The sequence below is a fragment of the Cryptotermes secundus genome, unplaced genomic scaffold (assembly GCF_002891405.2).
Source record: "Cryptotermes secundus unplaced genomic scaffold, Csec_1.0 scaffold1313, whole genome shotgun sequence".
In the NCBI taxonomy this organism is placed as follows: domain Eukaryota; kingdom Metazoa; phylum Arthropoda; class Insecta; order Blattodea; family Kalotermitidae; genus Cryptotermes; species Cryptotermes secundus.
Genome location: NW_019740669.1, coordinates 47,024 through 73,699, shown reverse-complemented (window position 1 = coordinate 73,699; position 26,676 = coordinate 47,024). Strand labels below are relative to the sequence as shown.

The window sequence follows — 26,676 nt, the reverse complement described above, 5'->3', positions numbered from 1 at the left end:
AAATTCAAGAGAACCTAAAATTTGTAGGAATGGGAGATCACTCGACCAGAAATGATTTTGTTCTCTTCTGGGTAGATTTAATTATGGGCCTGGGTAATAACGCCTTCAGGGTGCTGAAATAAAGTAGAGTTTTAAATTTATTAATCACAGTATTTTTTTTTTAATATTTCATCTTCATGAATGTATAACATTATAGTTTTCTTCTTGTAGGCCAGTTTACAATTAATTTAGAAATACTGCAGTATTATTATACTTTTCATTTTTAAGATTGGCGACACATTGAGTGGCCTAAACCATTTTGAAATGTTAATGTATCTTATTATAACAATAAACCTATAGGCCTTTTTTGCGTTAGACTGTAGAGTGTTCTATTCCTGATAAACGCGGACGTAATCAATTTTCATAGCTGCCTCTTCCTCGTGCCACGTTGGTAGCCATTCGCTGCGACGTTCCCAGAAATCTCTCATGGGATGACCGTCCCAGCTCCAGGGCCGGTTGCCAAGCCCTTCAGGAAAGAAGTTACCACCGACGGCCACGTTCAAAATGATTTGAAACTGTAAAATGAGGAACTGGACCTTGTAATATCAAAGGTTAATTTTATTCCACAGTTAGAATTATGGAAAATATGTACGCATACTAGATTTTTATAAAATTTTGTGAAGAGACAATATCCATGTACAGAGCGTCGTTTTGTCTCTAATGACATAGAATATTAATACGTTAATATTTACTAACGAATATGCCCCGGTATCGCCAGGATACCGGTGATCTTGACAGGTCTTCAATGTTCTCCCTCAGTCCTTTCCATGCAAATGAGAGGACAATACATCGATTAAAAACAGTTCTGTATTCTGGGATATGAAGCCTTATAATCCTTTGAAAGCCAATATTTCGGAGGAACATGGCGCCTCCATCTTCGGGTTTGAAGAGTAAGCCAAGTAAGAAACCAGAAAGCACAGATCTAATTGCTACATGCTTCACGCTGGTTCCTTGTTTGGTCTATGCGTCGTTCCTGAAGATTGAGGTGACATGATACTCTGAAATATTGATGCCATTATATACCAGAAGACATAAGTCTGTGAGAAGCTCAAATCCCACACAGTATTTCAATTAAATAGTGACTGATGTCTCTCAGTTGTCCTTTCCAATTCGTCATTATTGGTCATCCTACCAGTCGACACTGCGTCATCCAGATGCTCAAATCATCGTAATATAAACCACAAGAAATCGCTCAAACCTAGGTTAATAATGTCACTAAATTTATAGCTAAGAGTTGTTTCATTTCCTCATTTCGTCAGTACATTATCACACTTCCTGAATTATATCTATTAGCATAATCACTATTATGCAAATTAGTTTTCAATATTTCAGAGCTATACTAAATGAGAGTTATTAAACCGCGTCATTGTTCGCTTCGTTGTCAGTTATTTCATTACCGTATTTCAGCATTACAGCTGGAAACTATTGTTTCTTAAGCGTATTTGTTAAAGTAATTCATATTATATATAGTTCATTGGCGCTACAGCCCTCATTTGGGCCTAGGCCTACCTCCATGAAACTCTCCGTTTCACTTCGGTTTTACTAGATCTTACACATAAGGTAGGACTCCTTGAGCGGGTGATCAGCTCGTCGCAAGACCTCTACCTATATACAAACACAGAAAAACGCACACAAATATCCATGCCATGAGTGGGATTCGAACCTACGATCCCAGCTTCCGAGCGAGCGAAGACAGTGCATGCCTTAGACCGCTCAGCTATCGTGACCGGCAATTCATATTATACTGTATGGAATTAAGGAGTGGTTGTTGGCCAATACAGGATTTCACCATCATCCTGTCAGATCCTATATTCTGCACAGCAAATAGTCCTACTGCTAAGTGTCCTCATGGAATTTGTAACCTGTGTCCTGCTATATACCGTGATATAGTTTCAAGCAATAGATTATTTTGTAAGGTGTGCTTCGATACGTATTATATGACAGATCCACTGGGCGATTCTGCTATCCATCACGAGAGATGCTGCGAAAATACACGTATAAGATTGGAGACTCGGTCGATTAGTATTTCTGAATACGTGACTGTCTCAGCCACCAGTCCTAACAGACTGAATCTTAAATCTTACAGTAGTAAAGGCAAAGATGAAATCTGTGCAAAATTGTACCAGATAACATGAATATAAGAGTACTGCCTTCTGGGATATACCGCCGTGCAGTCCGTTGAAAGTCAACGGACGTTATATGGCAGAAGGCAGTACTCATCATAACCACCGCTGTGAGAACCTCAAATCCTGCAACACGAACACGAATGGAAATTCCTGGCCAAAGGCATGTAATATAACTATAATGTCCTAGCTAGCCACCAGGTAAAATTGAAGCTTGAATCTTACAATATTTTAGGCAGAGAGGAAATTTATGCAAAATGTTACCAAATAACATGGATTCATATCGAAATTTCTAGCCACAGAGTGAGAATGTGACCGTAACACGTGACTTAAAGGAGAGAAAGAGAGGTCAGGTTTCGTCCAAATATAATTGGCTAGTTCTGTGAAAAATAAAACAAATTTATTAAATTTTATAATAATTATTAATGTAATATTTAAATAAAGTGTAGTGCAAGGATAGCCCGAATCACAAAAGCTATTGGTCTGACAGAGAAACCAACACAAGACTTGCGTTCTCTTCAAAATGGCATGCCAATAAGAGAGTGCACATGTAAGATTTGAGGCTTTCACGGCGGTGACTATGAAAAAAGCAGTATTCTGGGATTTGGCAGCGTGTATATGTGGTGAAAACCGACGTTTCGGAGGAACGTATCGCCTTCATCTTCAGGGTAGAAGGAAAAATATAAGAAATAAAAAATATAAGATATATATATAAAAATATAAGAAAACTGGTTCTCACAGTTTCTTCGCTTGCGAATTTCTTATATTTTCCCTTCTACCCTGAAGATGGAGGCGATACGTTCCTCCGAAACGTCGGTTAACACCACATATACACGGTACCAAATCCCAGAAGACTGCTGTCTTCAAGAGAGTGCACAGTTTACCTCTTGGTCAAATGGTGCCATCCAGTTCCCATTTTGCCAGATATTGGTGCCACCCGGATTGTTTTGGAACCCTCCATAGTACCAGAATCCATTCTGTGGAGCCCACACATCTCCAATTTGTTCATTATCAATAGTGAAGATTATGTGATTATCGGTCCATTTCAGTCCAAACAAATGGTAGTCATCAGAGAAGCTCTTACCAGTGTTTTGGATATTCCTGGAAATGACAGCATTTTTTTAAGAGTTTATTCATTAAGAGTAGCTATTTCTTAGAATCAAGCAAAATTAGAGTATACTCCACTTCGTGCCAGAACTCACTTTTCCCAGTGTGTTCTCCAGTAGTTGTTATGATCTGCGTCGGGACCCCAGTGCAGGGTGGAAGCCGCCAATGTGTTTCCTACGTTCACACCGTTCCCATCTTTGTAGTTGGCATTTCCTTTACTCTCCATTATATCGATTTCACCAGATCGAGGCCAGCCACCATAGACGGAGTTCTTCGGTAACATCCAGATAGCTGGAAACATCCATTGAATACTGAGCACTTCCTTAGACCCGTTACGGTTTACACTTTGTGAGGCCAGAGGTTTACCTCTTCGGCCTACTTCCGGCACTCCCTTTCAATTTCTATTCCTACGGTATAGCTCTATAATATCACGTGTTAGTGACTAGACTCGACATTTCGGTTGATAATTGGGTTTATTTGGCGCTTATAGCTCGTAACTGCAGGTAACTTCAAGTCTCGTTGTTTGCACCTTATAGATCGCTAGAACTACAGTCTTCTATACCTTATTCTGTTCTCACTAGTCCCTACTAGGTAACGGCCGCTAACAAATCAAGACTGTCTGACAATCGCCGACGCGGACGTCCGACTGACTGTCGACTGGCTGGCTTCGAAATCAAAGTCAAAGTTATGTTAGGACCGACGTAGAGTCGACCAGTTTGTCTTGGTCTCAATCCCCCCACCTGGGGCCCAGAACCAGATTTTTATTACTGTTAGACAGTTGCGGGTTTGTTGATGTGGGGCGTCCTCTCTGACGAGAAGATGGGTCTGTCGTTTAAAACAGCTGCTGGCCCTCACCAGGGCAGTCATTCTTGGGTCCGAATCCCTCGGAACTCATGACCATATTTACTGTCTCAGATTCGAGACTCCCCCAACCCTGAGGATCAGGTCCCAGTATTTATATTCCCAAGAAACTGGTTTGCCCAATTGTGCTCTCAGGCCCTGGGGTCGCTTTTCGTCGTCTCCTACGATTCTCATGGCTAAGGTGGGGGTATTCGAACTGGGATACAAATGCAAAATGGCAGTAAACTGAGTCACCCGAAGTATCGGGAGACTGGTCCGGAAAATAGTACTTGAATGGTGGCAAACAAAGTTGGCAAACTGCGAAGTCATACCTCAAGGAATATATCCTATTGCGAAATCCCTCACAAAAAGGGGTGGACCAAAACATCATCTGCAATTCATGGTCCCTTAGGCCCAATATTCAATCGATAAAGCCAATACTGCTTAGAAAACCAGTTCAGAGTGAATGCCTTGTCTTACTGTGAGCATAGACAAGGTGTGGAGACTCAAGTCGAAGCCCTGCTGGCTACCGTCGATGAAGACACCCATGTTAATTTCCGACTCTGTGACCTCTCAAAGGAAATACAATGATTGAATTTGTGAAAGGCCTGTGGTTTAGATGGCGTCACAAAGTGACATCTCCGGCATCTTCCAAGGAGACCTCTTGTGAATTTAATACATTTATTCAATCACTGCCTTCGGCTTGGTCACTTTCCGCATCTTGGAAGGAAGCGAAACTCCAACGTAACCCGGCAAGGACCCAAAATTTCCCCCAAATTTGCTTCCGATCAGCCTCTTGTCCATTAGGGGCAAATTATTTGGGGAGCTGATTTTAAGAACAACCCAAAAATACATTGCGGAAAGAAGCTGTAAATGCAGGTCAATTTGACTTTCTAATAGTTTCTCAACCGCCGGGCCGCAGCCCCGTACCGGCCCCTGGCATCAATTACACCGGGCCCTCGTCTAATAAAGAAAGAATTTACCGGGCCGCGGTCTCACAAAGGTTGAGAACCACTGGAGTAGATCACAGTACGATACTTCAATGCGATGCTCGCGGATCACGTCACCCTAAATTGCAACAACAATATGTCGACGGCCGCTGTGTTCTTGGATATTGAGAAAGCCTTCGACACAACATGGCACTCTGGCCTGTTATATAAATTGTCAAAATTAGTCCTGTCTAGTTGGTCCTCGTTATATATAATCTCGGCACGGATCACATAGAAAACAACGCGTCCTCTGTTGTTTTATCAGTGTCTGTTGCAACAGAAACGTGTTTACAGCGCAGTTACATATGAATGCCCACATCTATACGTTCCTCTATCCCGGCTTTCAGCAGTCATATCACAGTATATTGCTATTTTAATGTAATGTCCCAGTGAGAAAGTTGCTCTGTGTTCCCTCATTCCTTCTTGACCTAACCTACTCCGTGGGATCAGCAATAACAACAATCGTCTCACCAGGCCAGATCCAATCGCCTTTCGGTAATTTAGCCCTGACTTCTACCCTTCCGTATTTGAAGGAGAAGTTGCTTGTTATCCTGGCGGACTGAAGCGGCTCTACAATGTCGTTGCCGGCTGATCTGAAAAGTAGAATTCAGTATTAATTCCACTAAGTTTCAGGTGAGAGCTTGCTAATAAAGAATAACTACTTTTATATGATTATACTCGTAGAGGAAGTAACCCGTTCTACTAATGGAAGTAGCACGAATTCCGAAGAAAATTTCAAAATACAACCCAAAACGAATGCGAAACATAGGACCCCCGCAGTTAAGCCAGAGGGACCAGCATGAATTTCAAGAGGACGAAACAGACCAAACAATGACTAATCCATGCCGAAGAAGAAGATGAATATATATGGTCATATATTCTCAGAAATACAGAGTGTGCAAAATGTACAACACGCTTAAAGGCTCGAATTAAATATGACCTGAGGTTACCACAGCGGTGGTTATGAAGAGCTCTGCTTCTGGAATATAAGGCCGTGTAGTCCGTTGTTCTGCTTGCTGCCTGCTTCATGCTTTTTGTTTTGTTTTGTTTTGTTTGGCTTATTATTCGACCCTGGAGATGGAGGCGAGGTGTTCCTCAGACACGCCTGTTGATTTTCAAAGAAATACACGGCGTTACATCCCAGAAGACAGAGTTCTTAAGTTCATCAACAATATTGCTGGGGAGATTCAGACTAGTACTGAAGAAACATATGCGATCTGTTCTTCCAAAATGTAGGTGTCTTTTGAAATGCGAAATGCACATTTGCTGAATGAGAATCAAACCCGAAACTTGGTGCAAAAGACTTTAATATTAACTGATCTAAAGCAGTTCTGACGCAGGAAAATTAAATGGCACAACAAAATGAGATTAGTTTATAAAGATTTGGTTTACGGGATGCAGTTTTTTATTTCTAGTCTCATAGGGTCGGATTCATGTGGTTAAATCTGGAAGAAATGGGATCTTAAACAGCAGGCTCGTCACTTACGAAGTGCAGGGTTGCATGTTGCAGTCCGAGTATGAGAGGCTGCCACTGTACAGGAAGTCATCTCCGTATTCTGCGGAAGTCCAAGTTGGTCTGATGTATAGAACCCCGTCCTTCACGTAGCTGAAATAAAAAGCAATCCGAATATTTTCGCAACTTAATCGAAAAATACGCATAAAACTGCAGAAGTCCGAGAAAGTGTGCACACATTTTAAACACTTTTATTGAGAAAATAAACAGAACTAGGAGAGTATAGTTTTCACCACATGAAACAGACACTCTGAAGGATTTTTGGTCCACCTTTATTCATCTCACTGAACTTTGACTTGAAATCTCTTCGCTGTTCGCATAATGTCCATCTGACATACAAATGCCTTGGAAGATTTTCCACATAATTGTGGGTGATACGTTGCACAGAATGGACAACGAGTGTCCTGCGTAAAACTCTGACAGTTCCGCTGTCATGTAGTGAAACCCATGTTCTTCCGAGTCTGTTTAGTTTCTGAATAAAAATGTTTAAATTGTGTGCACTCATTCTCTGACATTCTGTACAGCTCACACGAGTATTGTAAGGAAACATTAAGGACAGTATCAAAATACAGAGTGGAAGTGCTTCTTACGCGGAGGACCTCATTAAGGCGAAGGTGGGCCCTGGGAGAAATATGATCCTCATACCTCTCTCTTTATTTTCTCTATAATTTTCTTTAAGAAGGAAAACAACTTTGATACCAGTATACAATGTTCTTGCTAACAAAAGCTAAATTATAGGAAAGGCTTAAAAGCACAAGGTGTAAAATTATCTTCGTTTATTTTTTTTTAAACATGATGATTAATATTCTGTACATTGAAAGTGAAGTCTCAGATACGAAACGAACTAACTTGACCACCTTTGGCTGTCTTTTTCCCAGGCACTTTATGCCAACGGAACTTAAAAACTGAATTATCCATTGAATAATTTTAAAATTCTGTAAATGAAAAAAGGAACAATTCTAATGGGACTTTCTGGTACTGAGATTTTTGTGTGGACATTAAGCTCATGGTAAAAATGATCGAGTGGCGGCGGGAGACCCTAACGCAGACTGCGTTACCGTGTCTCACGGTGTTGTCGCTTGAAGATTTACCTATACTTTTTCTTCAACCCTGAAGATGGGGGTGATACGTTCCTCCGAAACGTCGGTTAACACCACATATACACGGCGCCAAAGCCCAGAAGACTGCTTTCTTCATAGTCACCGCCGTGAAAGCCTCAAATCTTACAAGAAATTATAATGTTACCTGTATGTATGTACGAGCAAGAACCCTAACCTCTCACCATATGAGAAGAGTTTGATTCAAAGTGTCTGAGAAGAGGGTGCTGAGGAAAATATTTGGAAATGGGAGAGATGATGGAAAGACAGATGGGAGAAAATTTCATAATGAGCAGCTTTGGTCACATATTTTTAGGCTAAATAAAGTCAACTGTATTAGGTGGGCGATATATATAGCACACGTGAGATAGAAGAGCGGGTCATACAGAAATCTAGTCGTTAAATCGGAATAGAAAGGTTCATGTAGAAAACCTAGGCACAGATATGCATATACCAGTAATAATATACTTAATCTTAAATAAATGTGGTGCAATATTATGGACTGGTGAAGATTACGAATCGCAAAGCTCATTATGCAATGTTCTTGGTTGTCCTGTTTCATCTTCCTCGTAACGCCCCCCCCCCCACACACACACAAAACATCTGGTCACTTTATTCTGAAACACCTTCAATCTGTGTTCTTCCCAGAGACATCAGTTTCATAACCATACCAGCTGCATCACATAATGTTTAAGGCTATAACTAAAATTACCATGTATGGAGAAATGCGATATAGCAACTTGCCTGTTCTTCCTGCTGTTCCGGTAATATTGAAACTCCTGGTTGCCTCCCCCCCACGCTGTGACAAGATGGTTCCATTTGTTGAGATCGAAAGTGTCGAACTCGTCCTGCCAGACAAGTTTTTCTGCTGAAACTGTGTTGCGCAGACAAAGGACCAACAGACCCGCCGTGGCCACAAAGGCCAATGGGCCGGCCATTGCTGTAAGAACACAATTCTGGTTTAGTCGGCAAAGTAGACGAAATACAGGATAACATATTTCTGGAATATGTTCGTATAAGCAGACGACGTTTGTTGCAAATTTAAATGCGCTGTGAGAATGGGTTTAATAAATATATTTATATTTAAAAATACACAATATATTCAGTCCTCAATGCATTGTGTATTTTTAAAGATATGTAAATGCAACAGGATGCTTAAATGTGATATCAGTAAAAATATATTTGACGTGAATGAGTAGCGAGGTCCATCGTGTGCGACAAATTTAACATGACAGTAAAAAATTTGTCTTCACATGTTTCGGCTACCACTGGTCATCATCAGGAGGTGTAACCAACACTACAGAGAAATGCTTTACAATAACATAGATTGCCAGGCAGGGATTTCACAATTATGTTGTTTAGTGTAATTCTTACAGATGTCGTTGTAATGTATTATCGTTTTTCCATGGATCTGTACATTTCCAGGCAGAGATGGGAGACTGATAACAACTGAACTCAGGGAGCAGGGATTGCAGGATGTGGGCTAGATTCATGCAGCTCTGGATGTGTGGCAGAAGCGGGCTCCTGCGTACCGGAAACAGAACTTCCTCTTCGATAAAACGCGATGAATTTCTTAGCTTCCTTTTCAAGTTGGACTCTAGTCCTTGGCACTGCTGATAACAGGCACGTAATTACGGTTTCCCCCAGAACGAGTTATGCTCATGACCTTAAATAATATTCTTTCGTATACTGGAAAGGGAATAAAGCGAACTGAATCCGCTTTAGAAGTTCTCGGATTCTTACTGAAGGTAAGATGGACCGAGAGGTATTTGACAGCATTAAATGCTAAATTCCGTGATAGTACTTCAAATCAGGCCGTGCTTATTTCCTTATAGATCCTTTCGAAAAATCTCATCATTAATCATTCTTTCATGCAACGTTCTGAGTAGAGAACTCAAGGTTACGAATAGCGTCACTAAATAGATAAACCTATGGGAATAACAGTTCCGTTAGTAAGAGTCCTTGGCTCGTGATTACACATTCTCACTGAACAAGTTTCTAATCATCCGGCTTCTATTTCTGTGTTTGTTATACAAGGAAAGACAAAATGCTTAATTAAAAAAAACTCCGTCATTTTAGTCCACAAGCGAACTATACCGACCGAGCGACCGCCGCTTGTCGGCGAAGTTAGTGCCAACTTTAGCGGATAGAGGGTGTCCCGTAGTCAGCGCAACGAATCCCCACGGCAGTTAATCTCTGTTTTCTAGACCGGAGCCGTTATTTCCTTGAAATAGCTCCTCAATTATCATCACGAGGCTGAGTGGACCCTATTCCAGACCCGCTATTTCTCAGAAAAAAAATCAAGTAGTGCCGGAAATCGAACCCGGACCTCTGGATCTGTAGCCAGAAACGCTGACCACTAGACCACAAAAATAGGGCTTATGTATATACTTCGACTTTAAGGATTGTATTTTCGGGGCCTTGTAAATTTACACGATTAAAATCTCATGTTGTGACACAGTTAACGATTTTAGCCTCTGGATTGACACCGTGTGGCTTTTGGTTCTTTGCGGTGACCTCATATCAAATGGACGGGAAGGTCAGTTCTCCCCTGACAATTATCATTCCACAAATCCACCATTTATCAATACTCATTTATCAGCACCCCCCTGAAGTATGTGATACCCCTGACGAAGCAACACGCTATCAAATCCAAGGTCTTAATACTGGGGCTTCATCTCTCGTACACGACAGAGAATTATGACTTTTTTTCCTTTCTCTCGCTCAGTTTTTACAGACGGTAGGACTCCCTGGACTGGTGATCAGCTCGTCGCAAGGCTTCTACCTAAATGCAGGAAAACACAAACACACAATAAAAGCATACATACGCCAAACATCCATGCTCACGATCCCGGCTTCCGAGCGAGCGAAGAGAGTTCATGCCTTAGACTGCATCTTAGAATCTCAATTATCGGAAGAAAGTCCTTAAACTGAAAGGATTATAGTTCTGGGATAATTAAACCAAGGAGACTGAATGGGTCCTAAACTAAGTTCATGGAACTGAGCCCTTCTTGAGAAGCCGCCAGTTGTGGAGCCACTTCAGAGCTTCCCAATATTTCATAGAACCCGAAAGTTCGTTACCATGTTTAAAAGAGCTCTCCACTGGTTCCTATCTTGAGCCAGATCAATCCAGTCCATACCACAACATTCTTTCTCTCTTATATTTTAATGTTAATATTATTCACCCACCTACGTCTGTGTCTTCCTAGGGGTCTCTTTCCTTCTGGCTTTCCCACCAATATCCTATATGCATTCCTCTTTGTCCCAATTCGTGCTACATGCCCCGCTCATCTCATCCTCCTTGATTTAATCGTTCTAATTATACTTGGAGAAGAGTACAAGTTATGAAGCCCCTCATTATGCGGTATTCTCCAACCTATCACTTCATCTCTCTTCGGTCTAAATATTCTCTTCAGCACCCTGATCTTGAACACCCTCCTTCTATGTTCCTCCCTTAACATCAGAGACGAAGTTTCACATTCATACAGAACCAAGGGCAAAATTATAATTTTGTGTATTCTAATTTTCAAGTTTTTAGACAGCAGACGAGTAGACAAAACTTCTGGAAAGAAAGGTAGCAAACATTACCCGAATTCAGTCTCCTTTTCATTTCCTCCTGAATCAAATTTTGTTTTTTTACTGTCTTTCACAAGTATCTGAAATGGGCACATTATGAAAGGATCTGTTAGCTGTGTTTTTGTCATGATTGTGCCCTGCATTCTAGTGACTATGCAGTAGCATGAATTGTACCAATTTTTCTCTGTGTTTAATTCTGAACCAACCTCCTTACTAGAGTCAATTAAAGTTTGTGTGATTCTCTTTGTGGTATCTACGTATATTATCTCCCAGCAGATTCACATCATCGGCATAGACCAGCAGCTGATATTTTCAATTTAATTTAAGTCCCACCTGCTTTCCTTGGACCTTCTTAATGGAACATTTTAAAGCAAAGTTGAACAGCAGTGGCTATAAAGCATCTCCTTGTTTTAGACCATTCCGGATAGGAAATTTATCAGAAAAACATTTACTGTACGTTTCATTTAAACAGATTTCATCAGCCTAAGTAATTTCATAGGTATTCCAAACTCACTCAGAATACTGTACAACACTTCCTTCTTTCCTAAGTAACCAGTAGCTGATCTGTTACGTCGAAAAACAAACTCATGAACCCCAATAATTACATCTATATATGGACTTAACACTGAGAGAAGGATATTTAATATAATTTTGTATGAAACTGATAGCAGTAATATCCCACGATAATTACAACAGTCAGTTTTATCAACCTTCTTGTAAAGTGGTACAATATGGACTCCTTCCACTGGCCAAGCCATCTTTCCGTATTCTAAACGGAATTAATTCACGAATTTCAGACCGTATTATTTCGCATTCTGCTTGAATCAGTTCTGCCAGCATTTGATCGCAACCTGGAGAATTATACCTTTTCAATTTTGCAACAGCAGTTATTTCAACCTCAAAAGGACTAGGATCAGGTACTAACGGCTCAGCTGTTAGTATTTCTATCTGCTTAACTTATTCCTTATAGAAAACTTGTCTTGAAATATGCAATGTTTCAGGAAAGCATCTGCACAGAAAATACGAACTCACTATATCTGCAGACTGCTGTTAAACCGGTATGATCGAAATGTAATACACTTGACAGCGTTTAATGCAACACTGCCTCCAAGGAAAAGGGTTCTTAATAATATTACGACAGAGAGTCGTTGTTTACTTTCCCTATAGAACGGACAATACTTTGTAAGATGAGGCACCGACTGAATAAGTAACATTAATATTACTACATCTACATCACGAGCCTCAAAAACAGTTTATTATATATGAACAAAATATAGAATATTCCAATTTGTCCGCGGGAACGCAACAAAATTACAAAAACCAAAGACTGACTCGATGATGTAAAGCATCAATCTAAGAATTTTATTCTTGTTTTATACTATAACTTTTGTTTTATATAATCTAATTTATTGTATTTTTACGTCAAGTATTTTATATAATTAATAGTATTGTATCCATTTTTACTAGTACTGCAGTTCAGTGGTGTATATATATTAACCATGTATTTACCTGGTGATGACTATTAATAGCCGAAACATGTAGCAGAGCAAAACTAGGCACTGGCCTTGATAATGTTGTGTTGTGGCGGTCTTAATAAAGAGAAAGTACATATTAAATATACGGACGTAATATTTTCGGAAGTTCTTCCAAGATTGAACTTATTGGTCCTTTCTGATTTGGGTGTTCTGAACTGTATTACTCATGTTCTTAACAAAATCTTTAGACAAAAATTTTTGTTCAAAAACATACCCGATTGTGCAATTGTCCTAAGTGCTATATTCTCACCTGACACAGTTTTAATGATCTGAAAACCTTCGAAGGCAGAGCCTTACTCGGTGAAGTATATCCAAACAGCTTTATTTAAATGGAACTGTGTTACGTGTGGGAATATATATATATCACGTTATTTTTCTAACACTTTTACGAATTAGCTGAACCTATTATCGCTAACAACAGACATATTTATCTTCGTGTCAACTTATTTATGGAAAGAACTGATGATGTAAGTAATTTATTGTTATGACTATACAACACGTGCGGGATATTTTACGTTAAGTTTTCAGTCTGATTCTGTTTTCTGAACCCCTGCAGATCAGTTTTACAGTACTGTCAAAAGTCTTATGTTCTCTCTTCTCTATATTACTGTTACTGTCACACAGTTTCCTCTTGATCTAGTCAGGCTTACCAGAATTTTTCGTGAAGTCCATAAGCAAATAAATTTGACATTAAGTTGCTATTAGCTGTTAAATAATTAGTTCTTCTGTAATTTGTAGAGTTTCGATTTAATTTTTTCCTTATATATCCTATTTCTCTACACATTTTAGTTATACTACGAGACTGGGAAACACTCTGTGTTTATTCCTAAGATTTTACTCGCCCACTCATTTATTTTTACCAGAACATAACACCTCTGTCCTTAATATTGCCGCGGACTATGATGAGAGATGAGGTTCTATCCCAGGGAAACGGGTGCGTCATTGACTGGGATGGGAACACATTTCAGGAGTGATCAAACACCGTATCAACAGAACATCATTCCGTGTGTTTTTCCCATTCAGTTAGACGAGAAGTACAGTCATAGTTGGCCTATTATTCTAATCCTCCTCTAAGCATCATCACACTGATTACGCCTTCCGCCGTTAATATTGTCCTCCATCTCCTTGTTCACTTCTCTCGCTGACTCCATAACTTTATACGAGTATCTCGACTCTCCTGTTCACTTAGTACTCTCTGTAAAACATCACTCTACTGTAACTCCCTAGGTCCTCTTCTATCATTCTCTCTATCTTTACATCTCGACTCCCTATAACCGACTGCCTCTTCTTCTTATAGCTGTCCTTCCCCCCCCCCTCACTCACCTTACACTCATTTCACTCCACTCACTCCACTATGGGGTTGGGTTAAGGTGGACGCAGCTGCTCTCAATGAGTCACCTAACAATGACTCCGAAGTATTGGGCGCCAACTCACATCGGTGAACATAAGATCTCTCTCAGGGTCGTTAAGTGGGCCTTGGCTCCAACATCAGAGTCCACAAACCAAAGACAACGTTCGCACAAACACTTGACTCTTTATTATAATGCACAAATTACATGGTCAATTATATTTATGGTTTCTGCTCGGTAGTGGTTAAGGTACTATGCTACAAGCTGGAAGGTCGCGGGTTCAAGTCCCGATGAGGTCATTGGATATTTTTTTCAATTGACCTAATCCTTCCAGCCGCATTATGGCCCTGGGGTTTACTCAGCCTCTAACAGAAATGAGTACCAGGAATTAATTAAATAATTTTCCTGGGGCGCGAAGCGCGGCCGGTGCGTAAGGCTGACAACCTTACCGCCATCTTTGAGCCGATTGTCAAGGTAATGTGGGACCCTTAACGTCTCACAACCCTAGGGGCCTTCACGGCCTGTTACAGGGACAGCTTTACTTTTACTTTTTCCTTATAGCCCTTTGATATGGGCGAGACGCTAAACATACGCCTTGCGTGTTTCGAAACTTGAACGCGTCTGTTTGAAACAAAATCTGTGTAGGATATCAAGCTATGCTAGTATGATGTCACACACGGTAACTAGCAATTCTGATTGGCTGTACCAATGGGAAGTCCTAGCTAACTGCTTATGAAGCTTAAATCGTACATCCCCGAGCAACAGGGGAACTCCGGAATTATAAAAACCAAGTTACGTCACATTGCGTCATCTCCTACTCGGTATATACGAGTAGTTCATAGTTCATAGCATAATATAATGAGTAATAATATACATAATTTTACAAATTCACAATTGAGTAAACCTTATAAAAATACAATTGTTATCACAAAATTAATTGTATACATAAATTTGGTAAAGTATATTATTAAAAAGGAGTAATTGGCTATATTCTTTTCCGACTTTCATACCTCTTTTCTAACATTCATGTAGTATCCGGTTACAACCCCTAAATGGCCATCACTTGGAAAGGATTACAGCCGAATTGTAATAACGAGCGCCAGTCCAGCATTTAGCTTGTCGGAAAGAGATGTTATGTTCAAACATTCATTTCAGCTTTTATCGTTACAAGACGCTCATTAAGTAAGGGATCAAGCTCAATTAGGATAACATTTCATCTGGGAGACTCAGAATAAAAGCAAGGACTGATATCACAAAATACCTCCCTAGCACGACGGAAGATAACATTTCAAGTCTGCAGATGGTGCTACTCCTCTTGTCAAACAGTATGATGCGTTACACTCACTCAACAGATCAGAACACTGGCACGCATACAATATAATTTCTACTTTCACATTTTTTTTATTGCTAGTGGGGTGGCACTAAGTCCCTTGTACTGCGTCCACTTCTGGCCTATTGTACCAGCCCCAGATGATAGGTGAGGGTGATTGTGGAGCAATTGGTGGAATGAAGATTGGCAGGTGAAACCGAAGTACTCGGAGAAAACCTGCCCCAGCGCCACTTTGTCCACCACAAAACCCACTTAACCAGACCCGGGATCGAACCCGGGCCACCGCGGTGGGAAGCCAGCGACTAACCGCTTGAGCTATGGCGCGGCCTTACCTTCACATTAGTCCAGTATTACTATGTCTGGTCCTTCTTCACCTAAATTAGTTACAGGTCATTCACTCTTATTACAGACAAAAATCTTTTTTATTTCTTGGCACTACAGCCCCAGTAGGCCTAGGCCTACCTCAATGAACTTCTCCGTTCACTTTGGTTTTTCTAGATCTTACATATTCGCTAGGACTCCTTGGGCGGGTGATCAGCTCGTCGCAAGGCCTCTACCTGTACACAAACACAGAAAAACGCACGCGCGCGCACACACACACACACACACGCGCACACACACACACACACACACACACACACAAATTAAACATCCATGCCCTGAATGGAATTCGAACTCACGATCCCGGTTTCCAAGCGAGCGAAGACAGTACATGCTTTAGACCGCTCGGCTACCGTGACCGTCGACAAAAATCATTACACAATATAATACCGTACTCAGGAGAGTACTATAAATCGTGACGCAAATATGACGCAAATATATCGCAAACTAAATTCCAAGGCAAACACATTAAAGCAGATACAGTTCTGCTCCAATTGTAAGACCCATCTGTAGCACCATACATGTTTATGCAACATGGTAAACAGATATGTCTTCGAAATGTGATTTCGCCATGGTGGCGCCATGGAGAGGATACCAGGCTCAAGTGCAACATATGATCCTGTCGCCCAGGCCTAAAGAGGATTATGAGGGATAACAATTATATGGTCATGGGATGGCATCTCGCTGCAGGCACATAACTCATTTACATAGGATTAATAAGTGGGATTTTCATATCCGCTGTTAAACAATTTTAAGTGAGGGAACTACGGTTACAAAATCATATAAATTGTACAAATGAAAACTCTGTGTACAATTTGGGGAGGCCTGATATTGAAACAAATATTGCTTTAGTAACCACTGTGCCTTGAAGAGTAAAGAACTTCAGGTTCCTTCTTATATGAGGGCCCTATCTATTTTATAAATATTGTGACGGACTGGGTCGTTTCTAGGAGACGAATACGTAAACATGTTCCAACGAACGAGCATCCAGCAACAACAGGGCGTCCATTGCTATGCAGTGCATGGGTGGATACGCCTGACAAAAATACATCATATCCGTTGCTAAGCAACGATGTGTTTTTTGTGAGTGATCCGTGACAAGCCTATATAGGGAGCAGTGAACACTGTTCACTCGTTCAAGGCAGTCCAATAGTTGATGTGTTAGTGTAATAACGAATTGTAGTTACGATTCGAGTAAATCAACTTATCAAGTTCGGAACCGATTATCAACTGCCGCGTTACCAAAATAAACGTCACAGTACATTACCAAGAAGTTCATGAGAGGAATCCATGCCGATGCCGTCTATTTCCTGTCTTGTTCCATGCATTTCTTGACGTAACTTCTCGCGGTATTGAAGAATGGGGCTCGAGCTTCTCCTTGGTTTAGGAGTGAAGTGTAGAGTGGTACAAAATGTTATGTTGCATGCTATTATGTAATGAAGGAAAGTATCCTTTGAAGATAGTGCATTAAGACCACAAGAACAACCACCGTTTTTAGATGAACAATATTATGTTATCACGATTTAAAGTGACTATAGACGGGGTTTGATTGATGATTGGATCTGTTGACAACTTACAAATCCAAAATGTAAGCACCTATAACGCTATAACTAATTCACACAATCTACAATTCGATACGGTACACACTAAGTCTTTTCCGTCTGCTGTATCTTCAACAGTCGTTGTCTGCTAACGGCTTCCAATGGTAGACGTTCCCTTAGGCCAGGTTCCCAAACTATCCCCTTGCCTCAGCTCCAGCTGCTAACAGTAACAGCTCACAACGACTGAACTACATTTCTCTGAGTAACTCACTAGCTCAAGAACTGGAGAAAGCTACACAATGAGGAGCTTCATAACTTGTATTCTTTGCAAAGTATAATTAAAGTTATCAAGTGAAGGAGGATGAGATGGACATGACATATAGTAGAAACGGGGAGAAGAGGAATGCGTATAGAATTTTGGTGGAAAAGCCAGAAAGAAATAGATCACTAGGGAGATATGAACTTTGGTGGAAGGATAATAGCAAAAGGGATATTAGAGAGATAGAATGGAGTGGATCTGGCTTAGGTTAGGGACCAATGGAGGGCTGTTGTGAACACAGTAATGAACATTTGGGTTCCATTAAATTTTGGGTAATTTTAAGTTGCTAAGCAACTTCCGGCTTTTCAAGAAGGTTTAATCTTCATGGAGTGAATTAGGTACCCGGTTCATAACACCTCCGGGACAAGGTTTATCTAGACTAGGATTTTCTCTAGACGAATGAGTCTGCTGCACCTTAAAACACCCCAAATTGCTTCCTGTAACTCGTCTTCCAATTTAGCATTCGTTAAATATCGGGATATCATTCTACGCTATATAATCTTATCAAATGTGAGCGCCGTATGTAAAAAATAACAGTGATTCTGTGCATTTTACACGACTTTCAGTAAAATCTCACTATGTCAAATGCAGCCCGTAATGTTTACAATGTCTGTATTCAGATAAGAATATAAGAGAGGTTATAACCAGGCTTGCACACTCCAAGTAGACGTGGAACAGCTGTTTCTTCTTTTGAAGAGCTTTCCAAAGCATCCAGCGATCTCAATAATTCCAGATTCTGATAATGTTGTAATTCTGATTCAGGCCAACTGATTACGGAATCTGAAACCCGATTGACTGCAACAACAACAAACATCCATAGTGTTTTTCTGTGTTTGATATGAGTGTTGATCGGCAGTTGTTTGCTGTTACATCTCCCTTCACGCAAGTGTTCCCACCCACATGCTCAAGGTCTCGAACAAACTGTCAACCACACAGGTGCGGACTGACATGATAATTTTTGTTGTGTTGATTTTCCCTGTACTTATCCAAACATGTTGCTGATATTGCCGTCACGGAAAACCTAACGTAATATATCATGCGGAAATATACGAAAGAAAAAAAATTAAAGAATATTATAATTTATTCTTCGTCATGTAAGGTGAAAGGTAAAGTTTTCCATGTGCTTAAGTAATTAAGCATTATGCCTTGAAGACGTATGGAGGAGTGGATGTATAGATCCATGTTTTCTTGACCTCGGCACTAGGTGGAGGTGAGTGGTCAGTTTCACGTTGTAGCCGCTTTTGTAAGAGTGCATGACATCATTATAATTTCCAAAACAATGTATTAATATAAAGGTCTTCATGGCTAATCGGTTTATAGTTTGACTTAAATGAATAATTTATATTCAGTCATTAAGATTGCTTTATTACATGAGACCTACAGAATTTTCCACAACAGTTAAAGTATGTTTTATATTTTTAGTTTTGAAAATCTTGTAATTAGCTTCTGAAAACAACGTACCGTTTTATAGCATAAACATATACTTCCTCGTAAATCGCAAAAGCAAACTCTGATAGCTGTACCCGGGAATCCGAGCTACATTTCTCAGTAGGATCAATGGAACGTACTCAAGTGTAACGCGTGTTACATACAGTAGATTCCTTCTTGAGACGATAAGAGTCACTCAGGTACTCAAGAAATCAGTCGCCTTATTTGGAAACAGAAGGCTCATTACCGCATTCACAATATTCCGCCAGCGATAAAGGCATTATATATATAAGTGCCGGTCACGGTAGCCGAGCGGTCTAAGGCAGTGCTCTCCAACGTTCTTATGTACTCGGGCACAATTCACTGATGTCTATGGAGGTGCGGGCTCCACCACACACTACTACTACTACTACTAATAATAATAGTAAAACAATAATAGTAATAATAATAAAAAATTTCGAAAATATTTAACAGTACTCAGACGTTCAAAAATGTCTGTTGTCTTACAATTTGAATTAATATTAAAAATCGGCTCAATTTTATGTGGTTACGGAGGGCGCCAGAAAAATATACCACGGGCGCCGTGTTGGACAGGGCTGGTTTAAAGCATGTACTGTCTTCTCTCGCTTGAAAACCGGGATCGTGGGTTCGAATCCCACTCAGGGCATGGATGTTTAGTTTGTGTGTGTGCGTTTTTCTGTGTTTGTGTACAGGTAGAAGCCTTGCGACGAGCTGATCACCCGCCCAAGGAGTCCTACGGAATGTAAGATCTAGAAAAACCGAAGTGAACTTAGAAGTTCATGGAGGTAGGCCTAGGCCCACTGGGGCTGTAGTGCCATATATATATATATATACATAAGTATACTGAGAGAGACGAAGAGGAATAAATGGGACCGAAGAGAAATAAATCATGTGAGTGTGTATAAATTGAATGGGGGAGAAGAGGAATGAATATAGGATATTGGTGGGGAAAATCAGAAGGAAAGAGACCACTAGGAAGAACAAGACCTACGTGGGTGAACAATATTAGAATGGATCTTAGAAATATAGCATGGGGTAGTATGAACTGAATTGATCTGGCTCAAAATAGGGACCAGTGGAGGACTCTTGTTAACACGTTAATAAACCTTGGTGTTCCATAAAATGCTGGGAAATTCTTGTGTAGCTGCACAATTGACGGCTTCTCAAGAGGGGCTCAGCACCGTTAAGTTAGTCAGTTGGTTGGTTAGTTAGTTAGTTACTGAGTATAGATCACGAGTTAGGGACTTGATAACAGTAGACTTCAAGAAGTAATTCAGAAATGTGTATAAAATAGTACGTTAGTGAGAAGAATTTGTTGTCATACCATAAACCGGGAATATAAAATTTCATGCAACAGTCTGGTTACACAACATGATTAATTAACTGCATTCGTATACGTCCAGATTCAAACATGAGGTGGAATATTCTCCCGACAGTTTGAATGAGACAGATGATTTCTTCTTGGCTTACAGTCTGAAATCAGAAATTAATAGTCGCTAATCATGTCGGGATAGCGTAGTCGGTATATCGACTGGCTATGAGCTGGACGATTGAGGGGTCGAAGTTCGAGTCCCGGAAGAGTCAATAATTTTCTCTTCTCAAAATCGTCAAGACCGAATCTGGGGTCCACCCAACCTCATATCTAATGAGTACCGCGGGCTCTTTCCACGGGGATAAAGCGGCCAGGGCGTGAAGCTGACCACTCACCTCCAGCTAGTGCCGTGGTTAAGAAATATGGGCTATACAGGGTGTTTCACGACTTTAGGGCATAACTGCAAGAGGTGATTTCCTAGGTCTTTGTGATCAAAAATGTTCATATAAACATGTATCCGATTTTGGATGGTTATGGAATTATGACTGTTTTAAACTCAGAATAGAAGGTAATGATTACTGATAATAAACGGAACAAAATAATAAACCAGCATAATACATGATACATTTAAAGTATGAATGTAAAGTTAACTTCGTGAAATTGCTTTTAATTTGAATTTATTGGTGCTTAAAGCTGATTTTCGAAAATGCCACCGCCGGCCGCAACACAGGCTGCCGCTCGGTTGTGAACCGCGCCGGACATACCAACCCACCACGTCTTAGGTACTTCTCAACTGTCGAGATAACGAGAACGCTCTGTCTGTTGCTGGCTAAAAATAGCGACCCGCCAGATGACAGACGCGGTTCACACGAGGGCGTGTGCAGGAATGAAAAAACGGTCATAACTCCGTAACCGTCCAAAATCGGACACATGTTTATATGAACTTTTTTGATCACAAAGACCTAGGAAATCACCTCCTGCAGTTATGCCCTAAAGTTGTGAATCACTCTGTATATCCACTTCGCCATACGCCTTCAGGGCGTAGTACTTAATTCTTTGAGCACAGGGACAATTTTACCTTTTAATCTTGTAGATATTCACAAATATTTATTGTACCCGCGTACTCATTTCCGTGTCCTCAAGAACTAACGCATAGCCCTATCCCCTGCCACACGAATTCAATACACAAATTCCAGTCCTCCTTCCCTAAAGCTCATTTTAATAATTTCCAACCACGTACACTTTTTTTTTTAATTCGCTCAGTGAGGGGAGTCCAACCGAGTCCAATCGTCACGGCGGCCACTGATTGGCCTATTGTAGCCTGCTCCCAGGTGATTATGATGATGGAGAATTTGGTGGAATGAAGATTGGCTGGAGAAACTGAAGTACCCGGAGAAAACCCGCCCCAGCGCCACTTTGACCACCACAAATCACACTTGACCAGACACGCCATCGAACCAGGGCCGCCGCGGTGGGAAGCCAGCGACTAACCTACCACGTACACTTACTGACAGATGTCAGAGGAATGTTTCAGTTATTTATGAGTTTTGAAAAACCTGTGTTTCATTTAACCGGTCTAGAAAACCGAAATTAACGGCCGTGGGGATTCGTTGGGCTGACCACGCGACACCCTCTATCCGCAAAAGTCGGCACTAAACTTCGCCGGCAAGCGGTGGTCGCTCTGTCGGTATAGTTCGCTTGCGGACTAAAATCACGGATTTTTTTTTGTGCGTTTGAGTTAATTCACAGATCGAGTAGAAAGATATCACTTCATGAGAAATATCCATTCAGATTTTTATGTACGGGATGTCTCATACAGTTCGAATATACTTATTACCCGATTTGCATATATTTCCAGTTCTCATTCAGTTAAAACAAAAGATTACATTATTTCTGATACATTTCAATTTGCTTCAGGCTACGAGCCTATGAGACTTGAATAGGCTAACGATAGTCTGGAATTTAACGGTCTAAGTAAATTATTCGTAGTTGGTCCTAGTGGCCGCGCCTTCTAAGACATGAATTGTCTTCGCTCGCTCGAACGCTGGGATCGTGGGTTCGAATCCCACAACAAGGCATGAATATTTGTTGTGTGTATGCGTTTATTCTGTGTTTGTGTTCTCCTCTGTATAGGTAGGTGCCCTGTACCGGCTGATGTCCCGTCCAAGGAGTCCTACTGTCTGCGTGAAAAAGATTATGAAACTGAAGAAGAGGTCAGGGCCCAACAAAGGGCTGTAGAGCCACTGATGCATGAAAAGTTGAGGTATCTGTAGAATGTACGTAATATTTTCATCAATTTATTAATTGCAAATATTAATAATTATATTTCTCCTGATTTCCTTTTCAAACCAAATTTAGCATTTGATTTGTCGGCAAAATAAAAGAAAAATAAACTTCATTTTCTCACTCAACACCAAAAACAATTTATGGAAACTAAACTGACGTGGGCCGGTCACGGTAGCCGAGCGGTCTAAGGCATGTACTGTCTTCGCTCGCTTGGAAACCGGGATCGTGTGTTTGAATCCCACTCAGGGCATGGATGTGTAGTTTGTGCTTGTGCGTTTTTCTGTGTTTGTGTACAGGTAGAGGCCTTGCGAAGAGCTGATCACCCGCCCAAGGAGTCCTACCAAACGTGTAAGATCGAGAAAAACCGAGGTGAACGGAGAAGTTCATGGAGGTAGGCCTAGGCCCACTGGGGATGTAGTGCCAAGGGAAAAAAACTGACGTGGATTTCTGGAATGCGTCCACACAGAAATGCCCCCTCCAACTGAGGCCGGAAGTTGTGAGAGTCATGCCGATTTTTCAGGCTTGCCGCTCACCTTAAGGAAGGAAAATAGATGATGGTGGACAGTGGGCGGTCCTCACCATTAGCAAATGAAATAGAACGTGATAAAATTGTATTCCGATTTCTTCTGCCACTAAACATATGAACCTCCTTGCCTGAAACCGAGCTTCCGTGGAGTACAGTATTTATTAAAATGCGTAGACAGTAATATCTTAAGGATCGCAGATTCGATCTCAACTGTCACTACTGTCAATAATACAAATAAATGTAATAGCATGTCTGTCGTTATGACAACAACCAGTCGCCTGAAAAAAAAGTCACTTCCTGAAAAGTTGTATATGAGGCAGATGAGTTACAGTAGAATAACGCGACATATTTCAGGGTCAATGTGTCAATAGTGGTCCTGACGAGGCCTGTTCCTATTGGTCCTTACCGGACTCCATCTTCTCTCTCCCTACGCTTGGTCTGAGTTACCATTTTTCTTGCAACCAAGCAACATAACCAAACGGCTTCCTGACCGTCAAGACGAACTTGTGCCTGTGTTAATTAACCAATATACCATGAAGACGTATGGGAGAGAGGTTGTTGTATAGATATATGTATTCTTGAAGTCGGCACTAGATGGAGGTATATAGTCAGTTTCACGCCTCTGCCGTTTTACCCTCGGGGAAATAGCTCTCGATACCCATCGGATAGGAGGCTGGGTGGGTCCCAGTCCCGGTCTGAACGTCGTGGAGATGACAAAAACTTGCCCATACAGGGACTCGAACTCCGAATCCTTGACTGCCCAACTCATAGCCAGTCAATATACCGACGCTTTGTTCCCTGATTCCTCCCCAAACAGTTCCTATTCTAAATTCCAGAAAACGCGGCATTAATGTTGACGTGGTGACCGCTGTAAAACAGTCCGGAAAGCGTGACGGCTCTGAATAGAGCTATGAAGGCTGTTTTCGGAGCAGATACTTTTATTATTATTATTATTCCTAGTGGGGTGAGACCGAGTCCACTTGGTACTGTGGCCACTACTGGCCTATTGTACCAGCCCCAGATGATAGGTGACGGTGATTGTGGAGCAATTGGTGGAATGAAGATTGGCAAGGGAAACCGAAATACTTGGAGAAAACCTGCCCCAGTGCCCCTTCGTCCTCCATAAATCCCATATAACCAGACCCGGGCTGGAACTCGGGCCGCCGCGGTGGGAATGCAGGGACGACAGCGACTAACCGCCAGAGCTATGGCGCGGTCCCTCTCCTCTCATTGGCGGAAAGAAGACGGGGAAGAACAGTAAATGTATGTCTTACGTCACAGTCCCGGACAGGAGTGCAATAGAGCACGATAATAATCAACCCTAAATATAGACAGAGCATGTTCCTCCGAAACGTCGACATCCGCCTACAGACTTATTACGCGGTCACAATACATAAAAGCAAAATCCAACATAATTACTTAATTTATTTGTATTAGTAAGAGGATTCGAGACAGCGCAGTAAGTATAGCGATTGGCTACAGACTGGACGTCTGAGGGGTCGGAGTTCGAGTCCCTATAGGGTCAAGAATTTTCTCTTCTCCACGTCGTCCAGACGGACACTGAGGCCCACCCAGCCAAATATCCAATGGGTACCGTGGGGCTCTTTCCTTAGGTGTAAAGCAACAGGGGCTTGAAGCTGACCACTCACCTCCAACTAGTACCGAGGTCAAGCAAATGTCCACTCTCCCATACTCCTAGATGGCGTAGTGCTTCATTAGTTAAGCACAGCGACAAATTTACCTATCTTTTATTTCTATTCGTAAGAGATTGCTTTTAATACGTACTGCACGTTGTATAAATACCTGCGAAAAATGAAACCATCCGACAGGGTTCGAACTGCAAAGTCTCTGGCCGTGTATCAGCGAGATAGGAAGGCAATAAGCGAAGCGGAATGTCCCTGCTTCTGCTACTCCAAAATGTGACTCAATTGCGAATAAACTACAGGAAATAAAAGTGCTGCCATTCATGAGGAGCGGCGGTTCCTGTGCCTGCTCTGGTCCGATGAATGTACAGCAGCAGGGAAACCCCCGCGTTCCGAATGTAACCGCCTTCGGCAATTGGGTGCAAGTAGTCACATTGTAGAAACGTGTTCTTCCCGTATTAACTGGCAAACCACCGAGCTGATTTGGAAACATGGATAAACATAGAATCTGACGTTTTCAAGAGCACAAGGAAGGCAACAGAGTCAGTACAGTACGATAGTAGAATCACGTAAGTAAACTAATTTAGAGCCATTATATTAAGATTTAAATTTAAAATTGCTTACTCAAAGTGACCAGGCCACATCTATGGTCTAGTGGTCAGAGTTCCTGGCTACAGGACCAGAGGTTCCGGGTTCGATTCCAGGCGCTACAAGATTTGAGAAATAGTGGCTCTGGAACGGGGTCCACTCAGCCTCATTAGGATAACTGTGGAGCTACTTGAATGGAAAAGTAGCGGCTCCGGTCTAGAAAACCGAAAATTAAGGGCCGTGGGGATTAGTTGCGCTGAACACGCGACACGCTCTATCAGCTAAAATGGGCACTAATTTCGCCGACAAGCGGCGGTCTTTCGTCGGTATAGTTCGCTTGCTGACTAAAACAATGGAGTTTGTTTTGTTGTTTGTGTTGCTTGAAGTGACCGGGGGACAGAATGTCCCAGTCGGGATAGCGGCTCGGTAGGGGTAAGGTTTTTCTTTTCTCCACGTCATCCAGACCGGTTCTGGGGTCCACCCAGCCAATATTCATCAGAGTAAGTCATGTTGCACTTTCACTGGAAGTGACTATACGCAAGAAGTAAACATTACATCTTGCTTGCAGTTCTGAATCTCACCGCAACTCTACTTCGCTGTGGCCAGAGGATCTCATTAGATAAGCACCAGAGAATCATTGAAGGATGATTTTTTCCTTCTTTTTTTCCCCCGTGGCGCTACAGCCCCAATTTTGGCCTATGCCTACCTCCATGCAACTCTCCGTTTCACTTCGGTTTACTAGATCTTAAACATTCGGTAGGACTCCTTGGGCGGGTGATCAGATCGTCGCAAGGCCTCTACCTGTACACAAACACAGAAAAACGCACATACATAAACACTGAACATCCATGCCCTGAGTAGGATTCGAACCCACGACCCCGGCTTCAGAGCGAGCGAAGACAGTGCATGCCTTAGACCGCTCGGCTACCGTGACCGGCATCGAAGGATAATACCTGCTTCAATATTACACACACCCATCCCTTTTACTAATTACTCTCTTTGTGTATATTGAGTAGATTGTAAAATTATTTTAAAATAAGAAAAAATTTACTTCGCCTTTCCGGATTGTGTTCATATTTTCCAGATGCGTTCTTAGCATGCTCCATTGGAATTTCTCTTCATTCATTACAGAC

The 26,676-nt window shown here is 41.4% G+C and overlaps 1 protein-coding gene across 2 annotated transcripts; it reads right to left on the bottom strand.

The window, feature by feature from the left end:
• Positions 1-152: 152 nt before the first annotated feature.
• Positions 153-25,149, bottom strand: LOC111872586 (beta-1,3-glucan-binding protein). 2 transcript variants are annotated; one of them, XM_023866653.2, is made up of 7 exons: positions 25,116-25,149; positions 8,453-8,648; positions 6,585-6,704; positions 5,570-5,691; positions 3,365-3,560; positions 3,047-3,263; positions 153-554 (listed from the first exon to the last, which is right to left on the bottom strand). In XM_023866653.2, exons 1-7 carry the CDS (start codon positions 25,132-25,134, stop codon positions 369-371), a joined length of 1,056 nt encoding a protein of 351 aa, XP_023722421.1. In that variant the 5' UTR covers positions 25,135-25,149; the 3' UTR covers positions 153-368. The 2 variants fall into 2 exon arrangements, with proteins under 2 accessions (XP_023722421.1, XP_023722422.1); XM_023866654.2 differs by lacking the exon at positions 25,116-25,149 and adding an exon at positions 13,070-13,173.
• Between the last annotated feature and the right edge of the window lie 1,527 nt (positions 25,150-26,676).

Bases quoted from the DNA above. Each gene is read 5' to 3' on its own strand.
- LOC111872586 (XM_023866653.2), bottom strand. The intron at 5,692-6,584 runs GTAAGTGACGAG...TCTACTTTTCAG, and splicing joins AACATGCAACCCTGCACTTC to ATCAGCCGGCAACGACATTG. The intron at 3,264-3,364 runs GTGAGTTCTGGC...TGTCATTTCCAG, and splicing joins TGGAGAACACACTGGGAAAA to GAATATCCAAAACACTGGTA.